The 19,680-nt window shown below is 33.0% G+C and overlaps 2 protein-coding genes across 4 annotated transcripts; both read right to left on the bottom strand.

Annotated features, from left to right (window-relative positions):
• Positions 1-2,972: 2,972 nt before the first annotated feature.
• On the bottom strand, positions 2,973-10,209 carry LOC132276739 (ubiquitin-conjugating enzyme E2-17 kDa-like). The gene is made up of 5 exons (XM_059778322.1): positions 10,191-10,209; positions 9,925-10,068; positions 8,264-8,391; positions 4,783-4,887; positions 2,973-3,335 (listed from the first exon to the last, which is right to left on the bottom strand). Exons 2-5 carry the CDS (start codon positions 9,992-9,994, stop codon positions 3,192-3,194), a joined length of 447 nt encoding a protein of 148 aa, XP_059634305.1. The 5' UTR covers positions 9,995-10,068; positions 10,191-10,209; the 3' UTR covers positions 2,973-3,191.
• Positions 10,210-12,090: 1,881 nt separating this feature from the next.
• Positions 12,091-17,691, bottom strand: LOC132276738 (putative glucose-6-phosphate 1-epimerase). 3 transcript variants are annotated; one of them, XM_059778320.1, is made up of 9 exons: positions 16,984-17,680; positions 16,584-16,772; positions 16,285-16,359; positions 15,321-15,377; positions 15,065-15,228; positions 14,258-14,392; positions 13,750-13,852; positions 13,112-13,211; positions 12,091-12,664 (listed from the first exon to the last, which is right to left on the bottom strand). In XM_059778320.1, exons 2-9 carry the CDS (start codon positions 16,692-16,694, stop codon positions 12,459-12,461), a joined length of 951 nt encoding a protein of 316 aa, XP_059634303.1. In that variant the 5' UTR covers positions 16,695-16,772; positions 16,984-17,680; the 3' UTR covers positions 12,091-12,458. The 3 variants fall into 3 exon arrangements, with proteins under 3 accessions (XP_059634303.1, XP_059634302.1, XP_059634304.1); XM_059778319.1 differs by having other exon boundaries at positions 16,584-17,680; XM_059778321.1 differs by having other exon boundaries at positions 12,475-12,664; positions 13,116-13,211; positions 16,584-17,691.
• Positions 17,692-19,680: the final 1,989 nt, after the last annotated feature.

Here is a 19,680-nt window from a genome sequence, read left to right as displayed (position 1 = left end):
AAGAGAATTAAGTGTTTTAGGAAAAATTATATATATATATATACACTTGAATTTTTTAATTTACTTTAAAAAAAAATTTGCACTTTAATATTTAGTTATATGTGCCATTAAATCAATGGATAAAGTACAGTCACACTCCCCCAGGTTTAGCAAAAGGACACTCAAAAAATTTATCTGTTTTTTTTTTAACAAAAACACCTCTTGAATATTCAAAAATGGACAAAGACACCCCTTTACATAAAAAATTGTCTAAATTACCCTTTGACCGTTTAGAAGATTTTTTTAACTTTACAATTTAATAAATTGGACCAACCTACCCTCATGAATAATTTATGCATAAAAAAAAAAAATTTTATAGTTCACTTCTTTTTTCTTTTTCCGTTTTTGTTATTTTACTTTATAAATGTCCCAACTTCTTAAAAATATAGACGTCTAAAATGATTTTTTGATTCAATACATATATTTCAAATAAATTATATTTTGTTATTACTTTGTTTCTTTTACTTTTTTTATTTTTAAATTAAGATGCTTAATTCTTTCATCTAAAAAAATTAAACCAATATTTTTTCCTTAAAAATAAAAAATATGATACCAGTATAATTTTATGCATCTTAAATTATATATTAAATATTATGCATTTCCCAACATAAAAGAAAATAGATATCAGTATAACTTTATGCATCTTAACTTCATGCATGCCTTTATTTTATTTTTATTTTTTCTTCCTTTGTTTTATTATTTTTTTTCCCCTTTGTTTTACTATTTTTTTTCCCTTTGGTTTGCTATTTTTTTTCCCTTTTATATTGGGAAATGCATAATATTTTATATATAATTTAAGATGCATAAAGTTATACTGGTACCATATTTTTTTATTTTTAAGGAAAAGAGATTGGTTTAATTTTTTTGGATGAAAGAATTAAGTATCTTAATTTAAAAATAAAAAAGAAAAAGAAAAGAAGTAATAACAAAATATAATTTTATGTATTGAATCAAAAAATCATTTTAGACGTCTATATTTTTAAAAAGTTGGGACATTTTTAAAGTAAATAACAAAAAAAAAAAAAAAAAAAAAAAAAAAAAAAAAAAAAAGTGAACAATATAAAGTTTTTCTTTTTTTATGCATAAATTGTTCATGAGGGTAGATTGGTCCAATTTATTAAATTGCAAAGTTAAAAAAGTCTCCTAAACGGTCAAAGGGTAATTTGGTCAATTTCTCATGTAAAGGGGTGTCTTTGTCCATTTTTGAACCTTTAGAGGGTGTTTTTATCTTAAAAAAAAACACGTAAGTTTCCTTTAAGTGTCCTTTTACTAAATCTTAGGGGGTGTGATTGTACTGTACCCTTAATCCCAATTATATCAATAGCATATCATCACTACAACCGCATCATTACAACGGGCTCACTCCCATTTTACATTGGCATGAAATTAAAGTCTACAGTTTCATAATTTTTTGTAAATAAAATTTCAAAATCATGGAAAAAGGGTCTGTAATATTTTGGTACCAAAAGTGTTATTTGTGGTCCCGAAATCACACTAATTTTGCAAAGAGTGTTTTTTCATGACTTTGATTGTGAGAAGGGCAGTTTGGATATGAAAATATTGCAAACAGTGTTTTCCATAACTTTAAAATTATATTCTTTATATATGACTATTTTACAAGTTATTTTCTTTAAAAATAAAAATCAAATGTTCCAATAAAGAAAAAATATTAAGGACATGGACCACAGCTATTAATTGATGGTTGTAGATAATTCAGTACTTTGTTTTGTACCGTCGAAAGCTTGGTCTCCAATCAAAAGCAATTATTCCAAAAGACATCCTAGGAAACCGAAATACCTCATTTGTTTGCTTTCACTATTTTTAGCTTCTCTTCACATGACCTCTATTTTCCTTTTTATTTAATTATTTATTTATAAGTTGTCTATTTTTCAAATTTATAGTAAAATGCTAAATATGGTAGCCGCATAGAAGATAATCTAAAGTTTAATAGCTAGATTACATTTATTTTAGATTTGAAAGTGAAAAAAAATTAATTTAAATTTAATGTGTCAATTCAATGCACTCAAATATAACATTATATTATTTCGCAAGACAAGTTGGGGATGACAAGCACCATCCATAAGTTTAAGTCTTGGTAACCATTTTCTATTAAGTATGACAAAAGTTATATACGTCTTTAAACACCACCACATTGAACCATTGAGACCTTTATTAACTATAATAGAAGTCATGCAAAACTACGTTGTATGTGAAATAAAAGAATTAGTATTTCAGCATATAGTTCAAACACAACATTGGTTGACATGAACCACTGAGTTCACACTGTTCCATGAAATTATGTAATTGACTATTGGACCCAGACTTTAATTGCTATGGAAACTAAAACATTAATAATATTGCAATATTAATTCGTCTCTAAGTCATATATTATTAGCCTAAGATCTCGCTGCTCTAGAATTAAAATTTCAAGGCACAATTATGCGTCCTCTAATTATGACTCAAATTGACTTAAAAGGCTCAGACCAATCCCTTATTATCAATAGCAATCATAAAAACATCAAATTCAAAATTCGACTTAAATTTCTCTCTAAAAATAATTTTTGTACCCCAAAATACAGTTAAAATGTGTGGTAGATTTCTGAACTAGAAGCGTTTCTAGACTGCCGAACTACAATGCATAAAAAAGTTAAATATATATAAAATAAACAAATAAAAAGTGGAGCTATTACTGCCAGGTTGGTGTGGTCACAGTGAGAGCACGCCTAAAAGATGGTAAATTGGGTGTGGTCACAGTGAGAGCACGCCTGAAGCAAAATCGATTGCAAAAGCAATTTTTTTTTTTTTCTTTTCCCATATTGAGAATTTGAGAGCAATGAACTGAGAACAGACAACTGGTAATAATAGGCTTATTTGAAGTCTCTCAAAATGAAAAGGTCAAAACGCCTTTTTTTATATTTAAACAAAATTAACCATTTCCACAAAGCAAACAATTTTACATTTAAAACATGAATAGATTTAACATTTTTCCAAGGTCTCAAACACAAAGGTAGAATCACCTTTGTCTTTCAAGAGAGCAATGTTTAGTTCTGTTTTATATTGGTCCATCAAAGGTAGTATAGAGGACGAATCACACTTCATTTTTACATGACTAAACACCCAATTCTTAGAAATCCTCACCATGAACACCACCACTAGCCCATGGCATACTTCTGGGTCCAGCTCCTTGCAGTTGTTTCATACTTGGATCTGTCTGTTTTGTACATGTGAGCAATCTCAGGCACCAGGGGGTCATCCGGGTTCGGGTCTGTCAAAAGCGAACAGATCGAGAGCAACACCTGAAAAATGAAACAATAGAAAACAACAATTGCAAAATTAGGTCCCAAGTGTGAAGGCAATTTCACCCGCTTTTATAGATGAAAACCACCAAAAACTTTTGTCCATCTGACCAACTAATAACAAGCAACAGAGAGCTAGGCCAAGGCATATTTTCCTTTGGGATTCAAAGTTAATCACACTTATCCATGGGAATCAAGTGATAGAAACTGAATGACCAAGGAAGAAAGCCTTCACATGCTCAATAATTTATCTCATCACCTGGATTTTTGGTATGTCTATATACTTGCGAGAAGGCAGCGAATGAACAAGACAATCAAAACAGCTCCTGCCCAGCTCCTTAAAAAACTTGTTTAAGCTCATTTACCAAATATACATTAACCAAGCTTGAACCTATGTTCCAAGCTCATTTTATGATAAATAAATAAAATTCGGTAGAATTAACTGTAAACTACTCAGATATAAAGTTATTAAATTATGAGAAAAGGATAATTTTCATGAGGATATTATAAAATTATTATTCCTTAAATGTGATAGTCTCTAATAGAAAATTGATGTTAAATAGTTTATATAACAAGCTTGACAGCCCTGTTATACAAAGTATTATCAAGTTATTTAAAGCTAGCATTTCTTAAATTACAGATGCAGCAAATTTGAACACTCTTTAAGCTCTGATCCAAGTTTGGGCTTCATTTGCAGCCCTATAAGTTGTGAGGCTACGGGTATAAACGAACATGTTGTAGAGTGCTCAAAAACATAATTGCCATATGGGGAAGAAATGCAACTAGTTTCAAGTGCAGCAATATCAAGATGAGATAGTTGGGCCCACAATATAATCGCCCACACCAAGGAAGCCCAGAGTGTTATTAAAGGCCCAACGCGCACTAAGGCGCCAGGTCCTTAGGAGCCTAGGTGCAAGGTGAGGCGCACGAGAAAACTTAAATTACTATTAAAACATATTCATATTCTATATTAAAGGCGCAAATGTTGTCAAAGGCGCACCTGGGCACACAACAGGCACAAGTATTGCGCCTGTTAGCAACACCGAGCACACTAAACTGAAATTAACCTGATTAGATAATCAGTTACTATCGAGAGATCTACCATCAAACAAGCTCCTACACATCAGTTGATTTTTAATCTACGTGATAACATTAGGCCAGTATAGTGGCAGGCATCCCAAACCGTCTTAAAAAAACTTCCTCAAGGCAAAAATAACTAAAACAAATCAATCTATAATTTCCTTGGACATTCGTTATATTCAGATCCAAACACTACCAAAACAGATTGTTGGGGGGAGAAGACTAGAGACAAAATTAACCTTTGGAATTATTTTACACATGTGCTCGAACTTACATCCTCATGCTTAAGAGTTTTACCACTAAACCAAGCAATGGCCTGTCATTGTATATTATAGATTCAAAAGTATCTGTAAGGCTAGAAAATAACCTTGGAAATAGTCAGGGCTGGGCTCCACTGCTCCTTTAAGATGTCAAGGCAAATACTGCCATTGCTGTTTATATTTGGATGAAAAACCTTTGTCCTGAATGCAACCTGCAATATCCAACCACAGTCTTATTAGACTGGGAGTCTGATTTTGAATCATGCAGCCATAGCAAGTCTTCAAATAAAGGCAAATAAATGAAACATTGGACACATAAGCTATCACATATTAGATTCTGCCTAGTGATTGTATACAGTAGAAGCCTAGAAGGAAGAGAGGAAAACATAACACACAACACAGATTTGATTAGACACTTCTTTTTTCTTTTTTATGAAAAATCTTTATTTTGGAAACTTCTTTCAAGTACAGGAAACTAATCCATTTCCTGTCTACAAGATCTACAGGCGATGATCTGACCTTTTTTTTTTTTTCCCCCTTAAATAGAAATTCTGGTCATTTCAAGTTCCAAATGAATATTAGTCAAAAGGATAGGTTGCCCCTGATATCTGCACTCAAGTACAAAAAAAATCTCTCACACCACCTCAGCCCCCTCAATCCCGGAGACTTTTGTGGGTTTATTTATCTTTTAGATTAATTATACCTACCCAATTGAGCTTACACATGTTTGAGTCATAGGCTCATAGCACACACAATCTGCTATAGATCACTAAACCTTAGAAACTTTCAAACATAATCAGCCTAAAAAGGGTATTACGCAGTTCAGATCCCGGAGGACTCGAGACAAACCTAAGCCTTGGTATTTCACAGAGTCCTTCGGAAAACTACATAAATGTGCACATAGGGCCCATAAGTAAAACTTGAACTTCTTTTGTAGGTTATATGAAAACTTAAACTTCATTGCACAAAAATATGAAGTTATGCAAAATATTTACATTTATGTGAAAATTCACTGTTCATATAAGGATAAGGACCAAACTGACCTTACTGAAGTAAAGCAACACTTCATGTAAAAATCAGTTCATGAATGCACCGCTTTTAGAACACGTCATAAAGGGCTATGGTCATTTATATTAGATGAACATGATTCTTCACATAACTTTAAATATTTTACCCAACATCACATTTCTTTGCATTGAACTTTAAGCATTTAAATAATTGTATTTTTTTAGGGGCCTAAATGCACATTTGGGTAGTTTCCCTTCTCTTGGACAGATGTTTTCATTCTCTGAAGATAATATATATTTTTTTTAATAAGTAATAATAAATTAAAAAAGGCGTTCAATAGGAGAACGCGTCCCAAAGAATCCAAAAAAGAAATTAAATCATCAGAAGAGGAACAAGAACTTCTGTTCACATAACTAAAGAGAGAACGAATAATAAAAAGGTTCAATGTCGCTGTAGACGACTCCTTCCCTTCAAACATTTTATTATTTCTCTCCTTCCAGATGCACCACCAGATACAATGTGAAACAGATCTCCAATAATCACGAACACTCCTACTCACACGACAACCTCTTCAAGGATGAATCAACTCCTTAGTAGAACTTGGCATTACCCAGCATGCCAAATAGGCCAAGAATAAGATTCCAGCAATCGTGCGCTACAGAGCAATGCATTAAGAGCGATTGACTCCCCATCCTGCTTACATATGCAAGACCGATTAACAAGAATATTACCCTTTTTCCTCAAATTATTGATCGTCAGAATCTTACCCCAAACGGCGGTCCATACAAATACTGCCACCCTAGTAGGAGCCATAGAGCGCCATATAGTCTTCCATGGGAAATTATAGGAAGTAAAATTAGACAAACATAAGAACAAAGACCTTACTTCAAAACGACCTTGAGAAGAGGGAATCCAAATCAAATTGTCATAACCCCTGCCAATTCCTTCCTGTCATAACCTCTGAAGATAATATGACTAAACAATATTCTAAAGACGAGCTGACCCTTTCACATCAAAATGCCCAAGAAATAACTTCTTCACTAGAACCGTACCTGTTACTTTCAGTTCTAAGTAAACTGCTTCTTTTAGTGTTTTTACTAGTAGGGGCACAGCCACACAGCTTAAGACTATCAAAACAATACTTATTTTTGGGGTTTGGGGATGAGGTTTAGAAATTTCAGAATGATAAAGATGGAATGATAATACATCAGCATGTGGGGCACCAAAGAAGAGAACGTAAACAAACTATAATCCCTTGACGCTGTTCAGAAAATTGTGATCCTTAACATAAAATTAAGGATATGGAACATAGAACAGTCGAATATCAACATCCGAGAAGAAACTCTCCAATGTGCAGCACATTATACAACCATCAAGAGCCTGAGCACAGATCCTATTATTCTATTCCAGTCAAAGAAGAACAAATTCTCAGATTGCAGAATGAGAATCTACAATACAAGGACAATAACGGTATCCATAGCTTCCCTAATATTGATTCCCACTCTTAGAACCTACGACTTTAGGTAAATATCATTCGACATCCTTTTTTATATATTATATACCTGAATCATCCACTTTTTAACCATATTTTCAGTCTAATTTGCAGCTTTTACTCGGAGGAGATGGATGAGAATAATACGTTAGGACTCAAGAGTATTGCTACCTCACATGCCGCATATATTACGTCTGGATACTATTTTGTCACCAACTCAGGGAAAAATTGGTCCCTGACTCCACCAAAAAGGGTATCCTCTATTCTATAAAAACAAAATTCAACCATCATCACACTCAAAACAACAGAAACATTCTGTAAATGAAGAGGAGAGAGACAGACAGACAGACAGAGAGAAAGGGATCAAATCAGAACTGCAACACATTTACTCAGCAAGGACCTTCCACATGAGTCGGATACTATCTTGGCAAAAGAACTTGAGGATTCAAAACAAGGTCTTTAGACCTTCTTTTGAATACTTCAGGATGCTTCCATTGACACCCATCAATATTATTAGGATTCTCTCCATCCTCTTTAAAAAATATTCCAAATCCTATAACAAATGAGAGAGCATAATTAATGAAAATTTTCTTTTTTCACACTCCTCCAAATTGGGCTACAATTCATAGGATCACCAACATTGAAATTATACTTGAATGGCTACAACATTTGAGCCCAGTGAAGTCAATTGACGAGTACACTATAGAGCATTAAGTCATTTAAGCATAAAAGTTAATAATCAAACACTAAAATATTCCATCAAACTTATAATTTGAACAAAGATAATACCACTATAGAGCATTACAAGCCTACTAATCAACCTAAGTAATTTAGCACAAGGACATCATCAGTTAATTAAAGGGATTGATATCTTGGTTGTGTGTGGACAGGGCAATTAAAGGGAACCCTATCATACATTTTGAAAGAATAAAACACAGTTAAATGGCTGACGAGTGTACTCTGACAAAAACCATGCACAACAAAATGAAAAAAAAAAAGCATCCAAGAGAATTCCCTAGAATGATAAAGGATGAGATCTACGAGGCAATACCAGTAACTTCTTAAAACATATCATCTCCACGGCATACCTTTGGAGGTTTAAATGGATAATCGGGAGGAAAATGAATAGTGACTAGAAAAACTCCCCCTGCATAAGGACTATCTGGGGGACCCATTATTGTTGCTTGCCAGTGAAACATGTCTTCACCGACAGGGCCTGTTGAAATACAAAATGCAACAAAGGATCATATCTCTAAACTGTTTAAAAATGATAAGGAATATTCTGCAACACAGAATCACATAATAAATGGATCAGAATATCATAAGAAATCAAGTCATAATCTTGACAAATTGAAGGAGATATATATGTGTTTGCCATTTAATAAACAAACTCTTACTGCCTAACATGCAGGGGGCAGCTCAAATTTCTTGCTTGGCTAATACCTTGCTGTTACAATGGATCAGCAGTAAGAGGAACTTAGCAGTACACAAAGTTCTGTTAGTTCTCTATATGTTTAAGAAACCAAAAAAAAGAACAATCGAAGATTTCTCCTACATCCAGACCTATGCAATAAAATTAGGCATGACGTGAACAAAGCAGAAAGATTCTTCCATGGGCTAAAAAATGTACAAACAATCTAAAAGAGGTCACGAACCAGTGCTAGCCCTGCCTACACTGGGTGCTAAGAGCGAAGGATTAGAGCCATAACCTTTGGCATTATCTTTCACAAAGTGATAGCTTTCATGCTCAACCCGAAAGATCATGTTGGAAATCCAAGCTTTTAACCATTGCACCAAGCAATGGCTCCTTCAATTTAATACAATACCCAATAGAGACTGTTCAACCCAAATTAAGAAAAGGCTTTTTCCATGGCATATGGGTGTCTTTCTTTTGTAGCCCTTTTCCCACATCAGTGCAATATATTTCTTCCTTCAATCAAATGCTAGGAACTGAAAGGAAGGTAGATATTTTTCCAACAAGCAACGGTTACAGCATATGATCAAAACTAAAACAACTTATTACAAAATGAAGTACACTAAAAAAAATTATTCATTGATTTATTTTGGTCCTAAATGGCTCCATAGTCGAATAGCCTTGTAAATTCAACATGTTAAAGAAATACCTCAACTTAGTTTCTATTTGATGAGGCAGCCTCAATCATGTTTCAGACCAGGTTACCTATATTAAACCAGAAGAACTACTACAAAGAAAAATAACCTATATCACCAAATCTGTTATTCGACTACAACAAAAATGTTAGGGCAAAGCAGAATATTTAAGATAAAGAAATAAATAAAACTGTAATTGGTCATCAAAACATCTCCTTTTTGCAAGAGAATAATCCCAATTCTAACAGATAACATTATATACGAACGGACATCCTAAAAAATCATAAGCCTCAAATCCTACAATAACTCTTGCAAAGTACCAATTGAAGGACAACATATCTATAATCCATCGTGTGCATGTATGCATATATATTAACCTCGAAAATTTCATAACATGATGAAAAACGTTGAGGAAAAAGAAGGCGAAATCACAAAATACACAATAAAAATCCAAAATAGATATACACACACATGTAAATGCAGAATGTTTATGTATCTACACATGCATCACTAGATCGAGTTTCAGAACCATGAAAAAAATAAAAATAAATAAATAAATTTAAAATAAAATAAAAAAAACGAAATGAAACACAAATCTATGGAGCTAGAGATATGAGTGTATTATATGTATATATATTACCGGCGCTGCAAGAGGTGGGAGGATCTTTCTGAAGATCCTTGAGCTCCTTCAAGATCCGCTTCGAAGCCATGGAACAAGACGAAGCGTTCAAATGGAAGAGATCGGAGGGAGGAAAAGCAGCTTCGGATGATCTATCTGATGAATCTGCTACAAACAAAGTCTCATATATAGATATAGATAGATATGATTGATTCACAACAACAATAACAAATACTGCAATTATTGGAAAATCAACAATCTAACAAAAAGGGAATAAAATGACTCACCTGATTGCGAAATGGAACTGGGAGAGAAAAAGCTTGGTTTTTTATTATGTGTGGTTCGAATAATTTGGGTGGGTCTTGGGTCGTCGTACACACTCGTTTTCTGATTGGTGGGTTCTCCTGTGGCCCCCGCCTCACCATTTTAAAACTCAGCTTCTTTTGTTTTACTAATTGGTAGCATTTACTTAAATATGGTATTTAGATAAAATTAAAAAGAGAATTCATGGTTTATAATCGGTTAAACTAAATTTTGTAAAATATATATATATATATATTGAAAAATATATATATATATATATTTATGTGGCTGATTAAAACAGAAGGTTATGAGGGCCCAAACCATCTGGAACAATAAAATGATGATGATGATGAAGTGGGCTCGTTGGCTCCACCGTGCCCTTATTCTTAAAACTCCATAATAATATATATACAAGCGGACTTATTTCAGTCCATCGTGTCCTTGATGTAAGTCCAGACAAATTAGTTTGATTTGTATAGAGCACTGTGAGATGGTCCCAACGAACAACGAGAAGATATTTCTATAGGTTGTTTGATTCAATGATTGATGGATAATTTCTTTTCATTTTCAGTGGTTCGTGGTAACTTTGAATTTTGAAAATAAAGAACAATTTCAAATAATTACAAAAGATTTTTATATTTTGTCGGATTGATGATAACAATTTTTTTTTTTTTTTTCTTTTTAGCATTAGATAAATTGTAATGTTAATGGAGGTACAACTCTAAGTCGGTTGGGCTCAAACTGTCCAGCGTAAATGTATAATACTCAATCTAAATCCAAGCTCTTTACGTTTCAACCTTTAGTTTGATAATTTGATTTAGTTAGTCAGACAGATTACACTAATAAATGGAGTTAAACTCGAATTAAGCTTGTATTAGTCTAGTTTATTTGTATATTAAAAAATTCCGGAAAGAATTCATGAGGTTTTCATCTAGTGCACTAATATGAAAGATACAACGTTCACTCTTCAAACAGTGTTCGAGTCGCCATAATTTGCCACAAAAAATTAAAAAAAAATAAAATTTTCAACCTATTAAAATATATATATATATATATATATATATAAAGATTTTGGAGAGGGTTGAAGCAGTCCCTAGTGGTGGCCTTTCATTTGTTATCGCCAATTATTTTGCTTCACCAACTAAAAAATGGCCCAGCCTTTCATCTGTTTCTTCTTGAATCGCTGCCAATACTGTCTTCTTTGTTTTTTTTAACCGAGACAATAACAAGTTGTCACTGTTCAAAACATTTGTCAATAATAATAATGGTACTGAAAATATATATGTCTATGTCTTTTTCGGGAGAAAAAAAACAAAACACCTGATTTTCCCAGTAACACGTGTTATAAAAAGGATAAATTGACTTCATGAATTAAAAGTAAAAGGATTCGGTGAATCTGTACCCAAATCACAAATTCTAGTCATCATCACGTTTTCAATTTGTTAGTGATTAGTAAACCAAACATTAGACAAAAATTTACTCTATATATTTTTGTGCCGTCCATGTATATCTAAGTATATCAAGGTTGGTGTAATGTATATCTCTTTCTTATGTATACAGAAGGGAAATAAATAATTTCACTCTCTGTGTTATATTTTTTCTGCTTCGTTTTTTACATAAATAGATAATTTATTATAAATAAACCACTATTCTAATAGTAACTAGTATTTTATAATCTTTTACACAAACTTGTAGAAACTTCCATCAAATTACAGAATTAGAGAGAGAAAACAAGTAATAGGAAAATTTGCATTATAAACTGGAAAATAAAGCCACTTTCTTTTTCCCTTTGGTATCTATATATTTCCCAAACAGTTCAGGAAAAGAAAGAACACTGATTTCCTTTCCTTGCAGACAAGTTTAGCCACCAACAAGGAAAATGCATGCATGTGGAAATGGATGTTTGTTTATAACAGAAGTTAAATTCTCAAATTACAATTTTCTGTTAAAATTTCTGTCTTCCAATAAAATAAAATAAAATAACCCTCAACCTAGAAAGAAATGAAAAAGCTGGAGCAGCCATTTTTGAAAAACACAGGCTTTTTTTCCTAGTCTATCACAGGATATACCACAACCCTAGACAAAGCTTGATTATATTTTGTTCATTTCAACCTACTAATACGCCTAAATTTAACTTCAACACTCAACCTAGCTACTGTAATATCAAGAGCCCATAACTTCAAAATTTAACTTCAAGACTCAACCTAGCTACTGTAATATCAAGAGCCCATAACTGGTGTTGTCATCATCCCTCAATGACATGCGAGGGGATCAAGGTCTTCACTACAAAAAGTTGAACGCACAACTGAAAGTTCCAACCGTCCTGTCCATTCCTCACCCGGCTTCAAAGTGATAGGTTTCTCCATCGCTGCGCCATCAACAGAAAGCATCTGTTTGTACTCTTCATCGCCAAAGTCCATCATCGATTTCGATTTCTTCTCCCAAGGATTCCACACCGCTGTGGAAAGGAAAGGATATGAAATGAATAAATAGTAGAATGTTAGTTTTTTTATTTCTTTTAGCATAATTTATCATAAAATTTCTGACAACATACAACCAATTCTATATTATACTTTATTTGTTATCACATAAACTAGTAACTCCCCTACTAGCTCTGTCCTCAAAGGAAGCAGCATAGCCACACTGTCGAAGTTCTCGTAATAATATGACTAGATCTGTCCCAGTTTACCATCCGTGTCCACCTAGTTGAATTTTAAATTAAGTCTATAATTACAAAGCTTACTGATCTTCTTTCTCAAATATCTGTCCGGATTTTTTAATTTAAGTGTCCATAATTATGAAGCTTACTTATCTTGTTTCTTAGATGCATGGAATGCATACATATCATTTCAGAAGTTTTCGTTTTGTTGGTTGGTTTGTTTATTTAGAATCAAATGCATCTTACCTACATCTGGTAGCCCTTCCTTCCTTATCACATATGTTCGTTTCCTTCCATGATCAAGGACGGCAATCACATTTGGAGAACTAAGATAAATACGATCTACCTGCAAGAAAAGGAAATAAAAAATTATCTTCTAAGTGAGAGCCTTTCATCTACATATTTTCTTCTCACTTACAAACAACAAAAACCCGTTGCTTAATTCTATAGTTGTCTGCAGATCCTCAATTCTTACTAATATTAAGGAATAGGGCACCTTTAGAGAATCAAGAATGCTATTTTCTTTCTTTGAAACTTTAACAACTTCATATAAAGTGATGAAAAAATCGCAATATGTCTTGACAACAGAACTGCCTTTTTTTTTGTCAATTTCCTGGATGCTTACAACAAATTTCTCTCATTTTTCACCAAAATGTGCAGAAAATATCTCAGATTTTTCAAGGAAATGAACAGAACACTTTTCCCAAGTCCTTAAAAATATAATATCAAAAGCACAAAATTTTGCAATAATTCAGGAACATATCTTCCTCTATTATGATCTCCACCCCAAAGGAATACCGGGGTTTTGCACCATTCCATGACTCTGAAGAGTCATGTACAGCTTCTAAAGTGTCATTCTGCAAAAGGTATACATGATAATTTACCTCAGACTCAAAAGTTACGGCATCTCCTTGTTCAGTAAAGCGTTCTTTTTGGCAAAGGTTATCTAGATAGTCCAGCGTTTCTAATCCCTCTACCCTCACTTCACTGCAGATACAATTCATGTTCGTATAAGTTCAATATGTTTAGAATAGAATCATTCACTGCTATAAACAGCAGAAATAGCTGGAAATAGGTACACCAGTAAATCCTCCTAACAGTGCAAAGTTATTCAAGAAGAAGATTAAAATTCAGTGCATATACCATTTCCTGTAAAATTAAACATTGAAACATATACCATTTCCTGTAAATGGCATAACTTCTTGCTTGCAAATATAATGAACATAACTGGTGAATCCCAAACATCGAAAAGACATAATAGCTCTAACCAGTCTCTCTTTTTATCTCTATAAACTTAGATATCTGAACTTAAACAACAGAGAAAAGAGGAAAAAGGATTGTTCATTCCATTCATATGCCAGCAGACAAAGTTTAACATAAAACGCAGCATACCTTATGTCAGAGACAGACAAGTATGTGTGATAAGCAAATGAGAAGCTAAATGGTTTGCCATTGATGTTTCTAATGCGCGATATCAAGATCAAATTTCCATCCACAGCAAGAGAAACCCTAAGACGAAACTCAAAACTGGAAAAAACAAAAATAAGAAATTAGAAATCCCATCAGGCATCCATTAACTATAACTTGCAGCACTACACACCCCAACCAATCCCCCTCCCCCCCTCAACAATTAAAGAAAAAAGCTATGAACTCTATGAAAAATGTAAATCAATTTGATGAAAACATGTTCTGTAAAAGGAATCAGATGCGAATATCCTCAACCTATGACATCATTATGCGAAAATCAATCCGAAAAACTCTAACTTAACCAATTAAAGGAAATTTATTTATTATTATTTTCTTATTTTGAGCCAAATCAAAATATATCAGATTTTTATGTATAAAAGGTCCAACACTTCAACGACTATGGAGTACTAGAGTTCTGAAACTGCAACCTTAATCATCCCACAAATAAGGACCAAATATTACCCTCCCTCCTCTTAAAACATCCATCTGCAACTGAAAATTGATAGAGAAACATATATGCACATATGAATTGCAAGAAACCAACTTCATTGAAGCATGAAACAGTTCCCAACGTAATAATTTCACATTAAAAGTGAAAACCAATAGAGCACACTGGGCCAGGATCCTAAGGGATTGCCTAAACCCTGAAGTGTCACCATCTTGATATTATTAAGTTCTGGTTCTATTGAATGAAAATTTTAAGAAATTTTTAAAAAGCATCCGATTTCACACCTATGTGGCCAGGACTTGAGATCTTCTTCAGATGGTTTTAGTAGCAAGTCAACGAAGCATTTGCCCTGTGAATCATCTGGGTGCAGAGTTGGAGGTTTTTCATCAATGGTCCAATTCTTGTTCCTTGCAAATCCATGTTGCTCAAGTGCACCACGGTTTCCAAACTACACAAGTACTAACGAGAACCATCAATGAAAATACAACAAAGCTGGTATATACTATTTCATCACAAATATAGAGGGATGTTTGAAAATACCTGTGGGAAACATATAGAGGATCCTCCCCGCACTGCTTTTGGGGGCTTAAAGATTGCCTACAATTCATAAAATAACAAGCAGCCAATCAACTTTTTATATCTAGCAAGCAAAATTGGTTTCGACCATTTTCAGGAGCAGAAGCATTACATGCTAGACATTCAACTAATAGGCCAACCCATGATTAAACTCTTACGGAATAGGTCTCATATAATCATCTATTGGGCAGTAATAAACATCATTGAACACCCTAAAAGGAAGTCAATAGATGATTCATTAAGAAAATGTCTCCACAAATACAGAAATTTTATTTAATTTTTTACAAAAGATATATTAGCTTGCAACGTTTGTACAAATCAATCATATTATATCTCACTTAAAAGGTAAATTTTACTTTTGCAACCCCACAGCAACCCCCAAACCATTTCCTGGGGTAGTAATTATCAATAAATTTCTAATTATAAATGAAGTTCATCATACACCAAGTAGTTCCTCATAATGAGGAACAATTGGGTTTTAAGGTGAGATCTCCTCAATGCCACAAGAAATAGCCACCATAGTCATTAGGATGTTTAGGTGCTTATTTTTTATATTTTAAAACATAGCCTGATTATCATCTACAAGTTTTTGCTGCAACTAAAGGTCCTCCTCCAGAAAGAAACAAAAATAGTGATTTTATTAGCTAAAAACCATATGTAATAGAAACCACCAAGTTTTTTCTGTTGCGCTTTCTGTTATAATTATTTGCCTATAATATTTGACATTTAAATGGTTTGATTTACGGTATTACAATAACTGGGTTTCTATATAAACCCAATTCCACAACCTTGTTGCACCACAAACACCATATAATTGTACAATACATTATGCTGATGATGTTTTGATTGCACTTTCCATATGGTGTTATTATTAACATGTCCCAAAGTTTTACATAAAATTGCATGTATAGTAATTAGAAGATCATACCTTGCTACTAGTGAATAGTCGTTCTTCCCCCTGATGATTCCTCCAGGAAACTACCCTTCCTCCGTGCAAACTAACCTGGATAATCAATAATTAACATTCAGTAAGCCAGAAAGAATCTAATAATTTTTTTCCTACAAGAAAATATAATATTCCCATCAACACATTAGACAAAATATAGTATCACCTCATTGATGCAAGTTTTCATATAATTGAGCAAAGCATGCAACAAAGGAATATTATTAACATTCATCACTTGATTTGATCCAATTCAAAGGAGGAGAAGATGAAAAGGATCTAACCCGCGCTGAATCTCCTTGTGGGTTCCGAAGCACTACCTCCTCAATCCCATTCCAGTCCTTTGTCACTTCAAGTGCTTCTCTATAGTCCCAAACTATAGCAGGATGCCCCATTTTTCAAAGCAGAACAAAACTCTCTCTCTCTCTCTGATCTGAACACAGCCTCAAAGTAACTTCCAAGTCCTGATTGAACTTGTCAAACACAGAAATAGTCACACCAATGAATAAACTGAAACATATTAATTGAGACAGTTGATAATTTGAACAATTCCTGACACCCTTCTTGTGACAAACATGTGATCTCGTGAATCAAATTCAAAGACCCACCTCCTACCACTTTCCCAGTTTAACCCTCAGATCCAGAAACCCCCAAAATGCATTAATACCTAACGAGGAATCCTACCTCTAAACCAGGAAGTGTAGACATTTGGCAACTGCAAACAAATGCATCATTTCTGAACTTGATTTTGCTAAGAAATCCCCAGAAAATTTGTCATATTTGAAGTAAGAAATGGGAAAAACTAGAACCAAAAAAGAGAAAACTTTAAATACACTCTGTCTTTAACTTTCTATGAAGATTTCCCAAAACAACAACTTTCTATCAAAAGAAAAAAAAAAACAAAGGTCCCAAATCTCAAAACAGAACAAACCCATAACAGTAATTTTCTCCAAAGTTTACATAACTCAAATTTCTGACAAAACCCACTTGAAAACGTCAAAGACCAAAGCAACTAGAGTTGTGAAATTCAAAAACTTCTGAGAGGGAGCAATTGACTCGAACGTTGAAAACCATACAATACCTAACGGAAGAAAACAAAGAGAAATTTATATGGATGTTTGTGTGTATAATATAGAGAGAGAGGGGGAGATCATAACTGAATGATATGGATGGCCGGGATTTAGAGCGAAAGAAAAGGTATTAATCACACATTGATTAGTTGAGATAAAGATGGATTATAGCAGACAAGATTGTGGGAACACGCGAGGGAACCGAATAAAGAAATATGAAAACGTAATTAGTGAGAAAATAAATGGTTGTTTGTATGTGTCAGAGATAACAAGTATATGGGAGATACGTTAAGTCCGCAAACGGTCAAATTTTGAAAAAGCCTTCGGAGATTCAGACTAATTGTATTTAAAAAGTGTTAAAACTCTTTTTGCAAACGTATACGGAGTACTCTTTTGATTTTTTGAGTGGTCCCAGTGAGGAGGACAAAGAATGACTAGTGTTTACGGTTTGGAGAGAAGAAAAAGGAGCAGCAGTAGCTTTTTCGTGTTTGGCAGATGACTGAATTGAATTCTCTCCTCCAAATAAGAGCATTTAATAACTATGAGTTTGTTTTTTTTTTTTTTTTTTTTTAAACTGTGAGTATAGGCAAACGGTTGCTTTAAAAGAAGTTTTCTGAATTTTTAAGAATTATTTTTAACGGGCTTTAGTGTGGGTTTGATTAGATGAAAATTAATAATAAAAATTAAAAGTGAAAGAAAAATAAATTTTATTTTTGTGTTTGATTAGCATTAAAAATATCAGAATAATTATATTTTATGAGTTGAATAGAGTGAAACTTACCATAAAAAGAGGGGTACAATTGAAATTTCATATAATTTTTTCAAGAAAGTAAAATTTTCTTGTGGTTTTTTTTGAAAATTTTTATGGAAAAGTTAGATGTTACTAGTTATGAGAAGTTAGTTTCTCCCAAAAAATTTCTCTTTTTTTGCTATTCAAACTCTTAAAAAATCTAAAAATTGATTCCTTTTCCTTTCCTACTATTTTCAAATAACCAAACTAAAGGAGAAATCTTAATTGTATAAAAAATTGATAGGTTGACACTACCTAGAATTCTAATTGTATAGCCATTTCAAAGTAGAATATTTGTATAACAACCATTTGAGAGTAGAAAGCTGTTAGATCTGGATGTGATTGTGTCAAAAGGGAGCAGTTCATGGGTTGAAATCTTGGGTTGGATACTACAAAGTGAAATGGGGAGTATGGGTTGGTCAAAAAAAAAAAAAAAAAAGACAGTATGGGGGAGTATGGGACTTCAATGGTCATACAGACCTTTTGGTAATAGTTGAGAGTAAAATTGGATTAAATTAGACATTAATTTCGAAAAAAGAGAGTTTAGACTATTTTAAAGGAGGAGTGCAATTAGCAGTCGCACACTGTGAATGGACGGAGAACGGGCTCCACCCGCGGGGTAGCTTACGGAGGTCCGATCAGAGAACCCCAAAACGAAGGGACCAGTTTAGAGGTCCCAATACCATACCAAGGGCTAGCGTTCTTGCAATGGAAGCTGGATGAACAAACCCTTGAAACAAGGGTGTATCACGATGACGATGGTGATGATGTTGATTGTTGAGCACTACCTTGGTATGCACACTTAAAATTGGTTAGTCTTAAATGTATTAATTACTTTGAGTTTGAGCCTCTATTTTTAATGAGACTTTACAAATATTACTTTTTTTAGACAAAAATATTCTTTTAAATTATCTAATATTTCTTCTTTTTAATGAATTCATATAGAATTGTGTGAATATGTATGTATGTACATGTATATATAATAACGAGGTGAATGGATGCTGTAAAAAAAAAAAAAAAAATGAAGAAGAAGATAATCCATTCAAAAGAGATGGGTTCTGAGAAAAAATTAAAAAAAAACAAATAGAGATAGAAAAAAATTCGAAAAAAAAAAAAAAAAAGAACACCATAGATTCTCAGATTTAAACATATATATATAAACAAAATTAGTTTTATATGTAAATTATAAATTTCCGTGCCAAACATGATCACAAATAAACATAAATTCCAAAATCTTAGAACTTCATTATCTTCACATATCTAACATAAATTCCAAGATCATAGAACTTCATTTCACATATCTATAATGCACAAACAAATAGTTTATTATATAAATACCTATATCCAATAGAATAATCTTGGAGAAATCAAACCAAACGTCGAGATCCTTTATGCAAAAAGGATAACATGATAAAATGCAAGTCCAAACAATAACCGAATCGTGGAAACAGATTTCTGTCTCTTGGTCTTTTATACACATAAATTGGTCTTTTATACACAAACATTATATTGTTATTTGTG

The sequence above is a fragment of the Cornus florida genome, unplaced genomic scaffold, assembly GCF_030987335.1.
Source record: "Cornus florida cultivar Cherokee Brave unplaced genomic scaffold, ASM3098733v1 CherokeeBrave_3.0.0_Hap2_Chr10, whole genome shotgun sequence".
Classification (NCBI taxonomy): domain Eukaryota; kingdom Viridiplantae; phylum Streptophyta; class Magnoliopsida; order Cornales; family Cornaceae; genus Cornus; species Cornus florida.
The sequence above is the reverse complement of the archived record's forward strand: the minus strand, read 5'-3'. Positions and strand labels throughout refer to the sequence as shown.

Bases quoted from the DNA above. Each gene is read 5' to 3' on its own strand.
- LOC132276739 (XM_059778322.1), bottom strand. From the start codon at position 9,994: ATGGCTTCGAAGCGGATCTTGAAGGAGCTCAAGGATCTTCAGAAAGAT. The intron at 4,888-8,263 runs GTATGCCGTGGA...TGGATATTGCAG, and splicing joins ATCCATTTAAACCTCCAAAG to GTTGCATTCAGGACAAAGGT. The intron at 3,336-4,782 runs GTTATTTTCTAG...TTCATTTTTCAG, and splicing joins CAGCCCTGACTATTTCCAAG to GTGTTGCTCTCGATCTGTTC.
- LOC132276738 (XM_059778319.1), bottom strand. From the start codon at position 16,694: ATGGGGCATCCTGCTATAGTTTGGGACTATAGAGAAGCACTTGAAGTG. The intron at 15,229-15,320 runs GTATTTTCAAAC...GTACTTGTGTAG, and splicing joins CCTCTATATGTTTCCCACAG to TTTGGAAACCGTGGTGCACT. The intron at 12,665-13,111 runs GTAAGATGCATT...TCCTTTCCACAG, and splicing joins GGAAGGGCTACCAGATGTAG to CGGTGTGGAATCCTTGGGAG.